This window comes from Prosopis cineraria, unplaced genomic scaffold, assembly GCF_029017545.1.
Source record: "Prosopis cineraria cultivar Desert tree isolate PC_DT_omini unplaced genomic scaffold, ASM2901754v1 PC2, whole genome shotgun sequence".
Lineage (NCBI taxonomy): Eukaryota > Viridiplantae > Streptophyta > Magnoliopsida > Fabales > Fabaceae > Prosopis > Prosopis cineraria.
Window position 1 is genome coordinate 18601574 of NW_026555333.1, and position 11961 is coordinate 18613534.

Consider the following 11961-nt stretch of genomic DNA (forward strand, 5'->3'; position numbering starts at 1 on the left):
CTATCTTGAACAATTGAGAGAGTGTACGGAAGTAGCAAGATATAGTATAAGAATAAGAACTACATAAAGTGAGGGCCCTTGCAATAAAACTTACAGCATCAGGTCTTTGAGTAACTTCACATTCACAAGAATCTATCTTTTGCTCCCCATTTGGAGATCTTGTAGAAGATTCCTTATGCAACTTGTTATGAGAGAGTTTTGTTGGCTTATTGTCAAGCTTCAACCTCTTGGAAGGGATTCCCTCTCCATCACTAGAATCTTTCTCCCGTCGAAGTTTGTGTTTGTCCTTTGATGAGATTAAATTTGGAACTAAAGTCTCTATGTCGTTATCATCATCATCATGAACGAGTCTCCTACATTGCATGCCATCACCTTGCTTCACATTCATGTTTCTTTTAGAATCGCCAAGCTTTGTCTTCTTACCATGCTTGTCCTCCACCAATCCATTGGTATCATGTGTAAAATTTCCATCCCCCTTAACATATTCTTGTCTAACAGAACCCCCAACAGCTACACGTTTTCCTCCTTCACCAATCTTAGATGTCAAGGCGATCTTCTCATCAGAGATCTGTTTTGATCTATTAGATCCTTTAGCTAACTGCCGCTCCAATCCTTCCCCCAAAGCCAGTTGTTTTTTGTCAGAAGATTTTTTCTTTGCCAAAAAGGCATCACAATCTTCATTCTTATTAGCCTTAACCATTGGAATGGACTTGTCATTAATTGTGGGTGAAAATCCAACGTTGGATTTACGTGCCTCACCGAAACCTCCATTAGAGGCAGGTTTTTCTCCCAACTTAGACTCGGTATTTTTAGTCACTAATGTTTCAACAAACTTGCCATTTTCCTCTCTAGTCATATATTGAATATTTTCTTGACTTGGAGGCACCACAACTTCATTTCTTTCCATGTCTTTCCCACTAACTTCTTTCTCCTCTATACTCAGTTCCTTTAGATCAACTGGTTTTTGACTATCTAATTTGTTAAGTAAACATTTAACTGCAACAATTAAAGAAAACAACTTCATAAGATATTCAGAATTTGAATCTACAGTGAATTACAGTAATTTTCCCATATTTTAGGTGTTCATCACTTGCTTCTTGAGAATTTTTCAGGTCACTTGCACAGCAGTTAAATTGAGTATAAAATTAAGATATTTGTAAAGGAGACAAGCCCACTTAGCGTCTACAAAATACTAATCAAAACAAAAAGATTCAAAACAGAACTAACATTTTACTTAAATTTAAAATTAAAACTAGATTTACTTGAGTCAAAAACAAGATGGATTCCTATGCATGATGACATTCACAGGCATCTAACAATAAAGTAATAATAGAAAGGATTGAGTTTATATATTGATATAAATTTTGATTGATTTCACAAAGTTCAAGGATCTCTCATAACCATGTCTACATAAATTAGGTGTTTAAAAATAACAGCCTAAGTTCAATTACTACATCATAGACCATCACTTAACAATCATGTAAGTTTTTTTTCCCCTAACAAAACAGCAAATTATTCAATTTCTCAAAGCACTAAGTGTAAGTATTCCCTAAGAATGTCATACCTTTCTATCACAAACAATTCCTCCAGCTCCCCTAAAATGTAAATATACAACACCACTAAACACATTTTGACCAAAATACTCTTAACTAATTAAAATAGCTATTTTTAAAACTTATCAAATTATGTAATCACATCAAATTCTTAGACTCAACAAATTCTGGTGTTACAGAATAACAAATAAATAAATATTAAAAAAATAAGCTATTCAACATGATATTTTTAAAATAAAATTAAAATTAAACAATACAATATGATAACAATAGCAGCAGTAGTAGTAACAGTGGTAATAGTAAATTTCAACAATAAAATATCTAATAACCAATATTTTACCAATATAGGTATTATTATAAACATTAAAGAATTAAAATAAATTAAATTGATAATGTTTAACAAAAAATAAATGGCATTGAAATAAAATCTTTGAAAATATTTGTAATAAGTCAAATGGGTATTAAAAAATGGTGATGATCTAATGCTTGACAACACGTAAGTCAAATCAATGCTACTAAGGGAGATCTATAAGCGTTTTCTTGATAGAGAGAAATGCCTTGTAATTAAATCATTTTTCACAAGAGAGAAGAGTAACTCTAACTGAAAATTTTACAAGAAAAACAATAAAGAGTCATAAAACAAAGCATGTAAGAGTAGTGCTATCTTATGATAGCAAGCTATGAACATTTTAAAGCATAATTGTTACCGGTAGTGCTCAAAGAAGAAAGATCAAATACCATCATATCCTGCAATCTGGTCACTGAGTTTATCTGATACTTTACGGTGCCCAACATCAAATACTCGATGGAATACATATTCAGCTCTTTGCACTTCTTCATCTAGTGGTTGTGGATTCCTACTATCCTTGGAAATGCAAATAACATTGCATTTACCAACAAGAGCTTCCTGGCATAATATATAGAACGAGTGAATGCATAGCCAATCCAATTTAGGTAATACAATTCCAGACAGATTCAAGAACATTGCACAGCCTAAGTTAAATAAGAATGAGGGCATTAAAATAAAATACTAATTCAAAAAAATAAAACAAAGACAAGATAATTCAAGTAATATAACACAATGGTTTTGCCCCAAAAAATATTAGATCCATTAAAGACTAGCCTAAGAAAGTAAGGAATTCTTTTTCACAGCGGCAAAAAGTCAGGAATGTCAAACTCCTGGTATTTAGATAGTAACCCTTGAACCAGAACAAAATATCACGAAATTCAACTCTTACAATTCACTTCAATATGAATATGACTTCAACACGTCAATGCTCTTGTAAAAGAAAACGCACACATCTCATGCATGTCATTCAAATCATTTACTGTTAAGAATGGAAAGAAATATCAAACAAGAAATCCTTAAAACCGAAACAATAAAAGGACGTTCATGGCAGTGATGGCACTATTTCAATCAAATCGACAAACAAGGGAGGGGAGGAAAATAATTAGACAAGGTTAGCCCATTGTAAGCATAACCATATATCCAAGCAGATTGCAGAAACCTAAATATAACATTATACACACAACAGGCAATAAAATATAAAATATAGTTATTGAGAGAATTTAAAGCTGCAATTACCAAAGGATTGATATTTACTAGGCCTAAGCCTTCCCCAGAAGCTAAGAACAATTCATTGTTGCGTGTCTCATTAGTTGGCAAAAAATTAAGAATCTCACAGGGACGGAAAAACCAAAGAATCTTCACTTTCTTGTTCTTGTCAGAGGTCTCCCAAATCTTTATGAGTTTACCAATATAAGGCTCTTCTTCACCTTCTTTGTAAACATATACTGAATCAAAAAGGCTATACTCCACACCATCATAAGTGAAAGATTCATAAAATATCACAGCTTTATTTCTTCCACCTCTTGCTTTCATTTTGCCCCACTTGAATTCAATATTCTCTTCTTTGTCATCTACTGTCATGTTCTGACTCCAAGATTCCTCCAACCTAGTTTATAAAATTGTCTGAAAACAAAGAGTTACATATTCATGAAGGAAAAGTCAATAATTATCTTAGGGGCCAAAAAAAAAAAAAGGTTCAATGTCTATGTCTAATACATGCAAATGTGAACATACTTCAAAATTGCAAATAAAGATTCTCCACGAATCCCAAACACTACATACAAGTAGCATAAAATTATAGATTTCCCACCGCCAAACCATAGCTCATTTTTTATTTGCATATGTGCATATAGAGAAAGATATTCAGTTTGCAAAATCACACACAAAATTTAGTCTCATTGAAGCACACAAGGACCTTGTATTAGTAAGAAAATTGGAATGTCAACCACGTGAAACAAAGGCAACAAATGAATTTCCTATTGAAGGATCTGACATAAGTGACTAGGCAATAGGATAGTCTTCACATCACTGAATTAGAAGAAAGCGATACTTTATATTCAACATGAATAAGGTAGATCCATCAGTCACAAAACCAGAAAACAGGACAAACATGACCAAAATGCAACTGATTATGTTGACAACTAGATAATAATCTACACGTGTACTTGTCTCAGCTTCTTGTTAAAGGTATAATGAAAACGATTCCTTTTCCAGGCCTGTTATATGTATGTGTCTTTTGCCTTCCAAAAACCAATTTTAGAGGGCCAGACAAAGCCTGTCAGCAACAAGCTAAGGGCTTCAAAATGTTTACATATGCCAATCATATATAGCCATATATAGCAGCACAGTAACAATGAAGCATCCCTCTGATAAATATGATGCGCTTAAAACAAATATTTTAAAGAGCAAATTGATGTTTTAGAAACCAGACTCTTTTTAAAAATAAAAATAAATCTCAAAACAAGATAATAATAGATCAAGCACTTAAATCAAACAATACACCGTGTTTAACAACGATCTTAATCCATCATCTACTAATTCACTAACTCTCATCACTATAAGCGCTCTGGGTTCAACATGGTAGTTCTAGAGAAGAAAGCACAGCAATACGTGGTAGTAAAGGCGGACTTATATTACACTCGGTCCCACTGAAATCTTTGACATGTGCGTAGTTGATACCATAACCTTTTAATTTTTGTTCCAGATATTTTGACGAAGATGCCTTAGTAAGCCAATTGATTCGGGCAACTCCTTCAAGCCACTGAAGAATAACAATGATAACACCAACGATTTATGATCTTCCAATTAATTAAAATGAAAAATTTAAAAGAAAGCAAGAAACTGTGCGACAGCGTGCTATGCAGGATTGACAGTGAACAGATGACACGGTGAACAAATTCAAATATAGATTCAAAACCAGACTGAACAAATCAATCTCCCCAGAGTTTGGGAGAAGACAAAATCCTAGGGTTCGTACCTTCTTCAATGCTTGTCGGAAAACAACCACGCAGGGCTGACAAGTGACAACGGTAGACAGCGTCCCACGGCCAGCTCGACCAAGCGTGAATGCCCAGCGGAGAATGAATCTGCCACTCCTACCCGACAAGACGAGGGTGTGTTTTGATGGGGGAGGGTTTTCAACTTTTGATCCCATAAATATTACTCGTTCGAATTTAATTTTAATCAATCTAATTTCTTAACAGTGCATGTAAATATAATTAAATAAAAATAGTCTAGCTTTCATTAGTCATCTGATTTTTTTATTAAGAGAAAATTAGATGATTTTATGAAAGTGTGTTTGGCTTACCGTACAATTTTTGGCTCAAGTTTACCTTAAGCATCTAGAAGGATGAAGTTAAATTGTTTGGGTTAATTGAAAAAAAAAAAAAGACTTTGTTTGAATTAAAATTTAACTTCTGTACAAATCCAATAGAAAATTAATGGGAGGAGTCTACATTTTGGGTGGAAATTGAAGAAATTTAGAAGGAAATTGCACATTAGAAAAGAAAACATGGAATCTTGAAAAGAGCTACCTTATCTGCCTGTAAAATAGAAAGCGAGGCACCTATATGGGGCTTTCCAATTCAAATCACTTTTAACATATTAATCAACACTCAAATCACTTTAACATATTAATCAACACTTAGACACAGACTTTCCTCAATAGCATTAAATGCAATTCATCTAGATCAATACAAATACATAACACTGAGTAGTGTGTCCCTTACATCCAATAAAGTAACATCACTTGGTAGAATAAGCATACCTGCAAACAAACATGCACAACGCATATCTTATCTGCAGCCGAACATCAATAGAACCTAATTTTCTCCCTAAAACCACTATTCTAATCCTCCAGTCCATCCCAAAGCAATCCCATACCATTCTACGTCCCCAAATACATCCTCAAATTGTTACAACTAACTTATTGTGCTTTAGCCGATTGTGATTCAAAATCACGAATCTTGTTTGATTGAATTGTGGGTGATGCAGGAGGGTATAAATGTAGCCAGGGAGAAGACATGAAGTTGGATTAAAAATATACTAACTGCCATTGTTCGTGATTGTTACATCCAATGACTATTTGGAAAAATAAAATTATTTACAGAGTTGATATGTCTAGAATCATTATTGGCATTGAAGATGAAGAGAAGACTATTGAAATTAATATTTTCCTAATAAATCTCACTACTAATGAAATTAAGATGATTGCTCCTTGCAAATTTGGTCCTTACTCCCTATCAATGTATTTTCAATCATGTGAAAAGCTTTGTACAGGTTAGTAACATCCAAATTAAAAAACATCAATCCTAAATCTTAATTACTACATTGCATAATAGATTTGCTTACTCTAAGAACTTTTGGTGGTACAAATTTGTTAAGGAAGGGTCTCACGAACCCATAATAAATTTGAATAAACACATCCTAAAAAAGTTAAACAAATGTTTGATGATCTACTTGAAACCTTAAGCACCAACAAACAAGAACTCAAAATATTGTAGAAAGCCACAAAGTTAATTAAGTTTTGATAAGCCAGTTACTTCAATGAAAAACTCTAAAGAGAATTCGTTCTTGACTCTGAAAGTTAAAAACAAAAAAAAAAAAGAAATTTCATTCAAGTCTAATTACAAAATGAAAAGTACAATATATTTTAAGAGATACATTAAGAAACTGACTCCATTACTTAAAAAATATAAATAGAGAGATTCAAAATAATTAATGCGAGCCTAGAAATTCCAAAAGTCAAATGTGACAACTAAATCTAATTTTTGCTCAAATATAATTAACAAAATATAGTCAGCATTCTAAGCTCAAAACAACATTATTAAGACCCTTTCACAAAAAAAAAATTATCAAGACCCAAATGAATATTTTCATGTATAATATTTGCTCCTAGCCTTTTATTTTGGAATCTTCAAGTCTGATATGTTTTCAAGAGTTCAATTTTTTCCCAAATCATATTAATGATGTTTTTAGCATTTTTGTTCAAATTTTAAATATATATTAAAAGTATTTTTTTAAAAAAACCTTTTTAATTATTCTTAAATATATCAAAATATGGTTAGATTTCTACTCACCTATACTTATATAACCTATCAAATACTGTCATAACTTTTTTTCTATGGGCACCTGGTATTTGAAGTCCTTCCACCTTGAATAATCCAAATCGATCCATGCCAAATTACAAGGACGACAAGTTTTCTTAACAAGCATTTAATTTAATGTAATCACATGCCTAGAGCCCAAACTTAAAACTTCTATTCAAGTTAAAATCATTGCTAACCAATTGACTTGGTCAAATACTATCTTCACTTGACTTTTTATCTAGTGGAATAGCCAATAACAAATGTTGGAGTTAGGACCTTGTGTTAGTGAGTAATTTAAAAAATTAATAATTCTCAAAATAATTTAATAATTAGAAATTAATTATATAGATTTATTATATTATTAGAATTTGAACTGAAAAAATAAAAATTTTGAATTTAAGTTTAAAGTAATAATCAAATGAATTTAATGCTTTAAATATTAAAAGGAGTGTATACAAACTATAAAATAAAAAGGGACAATTGTGGAAAATCTAAAACTTCAAATGTACATATATAATTTTCCCAACTCACTTGTAAACGTGTTATTTACCTATGTGATTGTAATATATAAAATTGGGTAAATATGCATTTTTTCTTTTAAGATATTCTTTGAGGAGCACCTAGCATTATAAATGTAACATCCTGAATTTCTTAATTCTGAGGTTAGTGGTTAATTGAGGGTAAAGTGATAATTAGTGTGGGATTAGAGATTTGGATGATTGCTTGATGATTGTTTTGTTAGGATGTTGCATGAATAGGTATAGGTGGAAAGAGTGCGTTTTGGGTTGAAGTAAGAGTGCGTGGTGAGAATAAATCTCATTATGCCACGTGCCACGACACATAGACCAAAAATCACTTCTTAAGTCGTGAAATTTTAGAAATTTTAAAGAAGTAAAATTTAGAAACATATGAGAGAAGGAGAGAAGAAGGGCTGAGGAGCTAGGGCAAGCTATTTCAAGTCATTAAAAGATGCTTCTAATTGGTAACTTAGCGGGTAAGCTACATATAACTCTAACCTCTCATTCTACACAAATTTCTCCTAAAATAAGTTATAAGAAAATTGAATTGGTGAAATTTGAGGGGCTTGATTCTTGCCCAATAGTAATAAAAAAATTTTTGAATGTTAAATTAGAGCTTTGCAACTCGTTTTAAGCTAAATGAGAGGAATCTAATTTGAGTAAAATAAGACCGATTGAAATGATGTAAAATAGTAATCAAGTAATATTTGACCTAGAATGGATAAATGGAAAAGAGTTTACGGATAAATGTAGCCCTAAATAGTAAATATGTATTTTTAGTCAAAATGGATCAAATGACTAAAATGTGTGTTCAAATTGGCATATTGGACGTGTGAGTAGAGAAAGAAAGCTTAAGATAAGGTATAATAGAGGTTGAAATCCACGAGTAACCTTTCTAGTGACAAAAGAATTAAGGTAACCGAATAACTTTCTTTATTTAACTATTTATTGTAACTGTGTGTGAGTTTGTTATGTAATACCTGAAAGTATTTTAAACCAAGCATGTTTTATAGTACTGTGTGATTGCTGCATGAAATAACTTTTGATTAAATAAAGGCATTGAAATGGATAATTTTAAATGATATGTTTATATATATATATATATATATATGTATTATGTGTGAAAAAAACATGTAAAGTGGTAATAAGGAACCTTAAATGGTTCGAAAAGTATGATCATAGAGATGGGAGTTCACTCACGTAGAGAGGTGATGATAAGACTATATGGCATATTCTTCTTAGTGTTCGACGGGGTGTGGTGTTAGAGAAAATCTCCTTAGTGTTTATTAAGGTGCAATGTTAGAGATTTGAGACTCCTTAATGTCTATGTGATACAGTGTTAGAGTCAACGTCACATACCCCTTTGTGTGTTTGAGGGAAATTATAGTTCGGAAGTGAGATAGAACACCTTTGACTTAGTGATTCTATCACTTAAGATGAGCTTAGGACTATTGAGATGTACATTAGTCTAAGGCAAGCCTATAGTTTCATGTTAAGGTGATAGTAGTGATCATGCTATGATATGTTATGTGATACTTGTGCAAGTAAAGTGGCGAAAAGTGGTGTAAAGAGGTGAAATGTGAAATATTGATGTAACTTAAGTGAATTTATGATATATGCTATGTTATGGAGGTTTAAATGGTATATTATGCTTTACTTTCATATAGTTTTATGTGATAGTCATTAGAAGCAAGTTATTTTGTTATTGAGATTTTTATTTCACCTCCATGATTACGTGTTTACGGGATCAGGCAGTGATTAGGATAAAGAAAGAGAGTCTAGACCGGCTTGAGTTGTTAAAGCCATGTATACTCTGAGATTGTGTAATGAACTAAGAAACTTGTGTATATATGTGTAAATGAGTTGCCATAGGGTTCCATGCATGACTTGAGTAATGATTTTATGGAACCTTGGCCCAATTGTATGTTTATGTGATTAAATGAGTCAAGAGCTATGGTTTGAATGTGCTTATGTTGAAATTGTTGTGAATATTGGTGAATCTTAAGCTCAAGTAAAAAATTATGGTGAAATAAGTAATTTGTGGTTAAGATTGAGCAATACATGTATTATGAATGTGAATGTATGTGTTGGTATTGAGAAAAAGACCAAGTAGGCTAAGTTATATTAAAAAATGACAAATTGTGTAAAGTTAAAAAATGTAAAAATTAGCCATTGAGGGGTTAAATTTTAATATATATGTAGGATTGTGATTAAAGTGGTCAATAAATTGATTCAAGGCTTGTGTGATCTAATGAGAGGAAGGAATTGATTTCAGCACTTAAGTGCGCAAAATTTTTAGAAAAAGTAATTTTTTACACCTAAGGTGTTCAAAATTTAATTAAACTGCTAGATTGCATCCAAACCTATCTTATTAGCTAACTTATAAGCTAAGCTTCATGTGGGCGCTTGAATTATTTCGATCGGATGTCGTATGTGAAAATGACGTATGCCGAAAGTTCATCATTTTTGTTATCAAAATAACAGTAAAAAATCGGACAGACGCGCTGCAGCACATGGCATTACATGCCATGGCATATGACACAAAAAGTTATGCATGTGACTCTGTGCCATATGCTGCGGCTCACGTATTGCACGCTATGGCACACAAACCAATTCCTAACTTGATTTTTTGTGAATTTAATGCTTACATTAGATGAGATAAATGTCTATGATTTATTTTCGTTGCATATTCTTTGATATATCTTATGATTTTGATGATTTTGCGAAACAAGTCTTTGGCCGAAGCTTTTCAAACAAAACATTTGATTATTGTGCTGACTTGTGATAAAAGTGATTCGGTTAATCTTCTCCTATATTGAATGAATATAGGAGGAGGTTACAATAAACTATTTAATATAACATTTTTGCTCATAAAGTATTTAAAATGTAGTATTTTCTATCCCAATGTTAAATAATAAATATTGATCATTGATATGATGTAAGATAAGATAATTTGATTATAACAAACATTTGTGATTATCGTCAATATAGAGAATGTTATATTTTAATTACTTTTAAGAATGAAAATGCTACACCAAATAAATTAAGGAGTTGGGTGCTTCTCAGAGAGTATTTTTAAGGCAAAAATGTCCCTTTATCTTATAAAATTAGCACATGCTCAAATTTTTTTGTGGTTACGTTACAGTAATCAACCAACAAGCATTTTCCAAGGGTTTGGCTTCTCTCCTTTGAACCTTTGCTCCATTATCCTTCCTTTGCACCATGTCAAGATTTGGACAAGCCATATTTAAAGCCTTTTATTTTTATTATATATTTGTTTAAATAAAAATTCATAAAATTTATAAAAAAAATTAATAAATTTGTTGGATCACCAATCTAACAATTCAGATTTAATGTGGATAATCCAAGTTTAATAATAAATACATACTAACCATAATATATTTAGATAATCAATTTATTAAAATTATAAACATTTTTAATATTAAATTAAAACAGCCATATTAAATCTCTATTGTTTAGACTAGTAATGAACAAAATAATTAAATTTTTTATAATTATTATATATTTTTATTTTAATAAACATAAAATGAAAATAAAAAATTTTAAATATAGACTGTTCAAATTAAATTTGAATCGTCCAGATCTTGCCATGATTGTGCAAAGGAGGGGTAGTGAAGGGAAGCTTTTGAGGAGAGAAGCCAAGTCCACTTTTCAAATTCTCTTTGCTTTTGTCTTGTTGGTCCATTTCCTGCCTTCATGTCATCTTCTTTCTCTTTTTTAATTTAAATTTGAATCTAAATTTTCATACATCCAGATCCAATTAAAAAGAATTTTTAAGTAGATTTCGAACACAATCCAAAAATTTTGTAGCAAAGCACCTCACAAAAATTTTAATTTGATATGGCACTTGCTCTAACATTTTACAAAAAATTTAATCTACAATGAACATGGTTGAGATGCAGAAACTAGAGAGTGATATGAATCTACACAATGAATATTTTAAATAGGGTAAACATAATTTTTTATCTCCATATTTTACTCGCGTTTTACTTTTGGTCTTTATATTTTTTTTGTGATATTTTAGATTCCTACACTTTTATTTTTTATTGTTTTTAAGTCATTTCAAGGTCTTGATACTTTGGTCATAGAGGGACCAAAAAATGAAAAACAAAAGTATAGAAACCTAAAACACCGAAAAAAAATATAAGGATCAAAAGCAAAACGCGAATAAAATATAGAGGCCAAAAGTGATGTTTACTCTTTTAAATAACATAAATTAAATAAAAAGAAATATAAATGGCAAGTAAATACAAACTCCAATTAAAATTTTGGTGAGATGTCATGCTATGGTTGGTCAGTAAACACAAAACGTTCAAGTGACACGTTGGGTTTGATACAAGGTACCAAAAACCTAACCTATCAAAGCATTGATGCAAAAGATTAATTATCAAAACTGTGATTGAACTCTATCAAATCGCTCATCTTATTAAATA

General features: G+C 31.3%; 1 protein-coding gene across 17 annotated transcripts in view; it reads right to left on the reverse strand.

Annotated features, from left to right (window-relative positions):
* Positions 1 to 5036, reverse strand: part of LOC129301960 (uncharacterized) — a 38521-nt gene extending 33485 nt beyond the window's left edge. For 9 of the 17 annotated variants that reach the window (XM_054940604.1, XM_054940600.1, XM_054940603.1 and 6 more), the window contains exons 1-4: positions 4880 to 5036; positions 3139 to 4663; positions 2292 to 2460; positions 95 to 996 (exon numbers count right to left, since the gene is read on the reverse strand). In XM_054940604.1, the coding sequence (XP_054796579.1) occupies positions 95 to 996; positions 2292 to 2460; positions 3139 to 3483 (1416 nt within the window). In that variant the 5' untranslated portion in view covers positions 3484 to 4663; positions 4880 to 5036. Of the gene's footprint in view, positions 1 to 94; positions 997 to 2291; positions 2461 to 3138; positions 4664 to 4879 lie in introns of those variants that run through there. The other 8 variants (XM_054940613.1, XM_054940611.1, XM_054940597.1 and 5 more) reach the window with 7 other exon arrangements.
* Positions 5037 to 11961: the final 6925 nt, after the last annotated feature.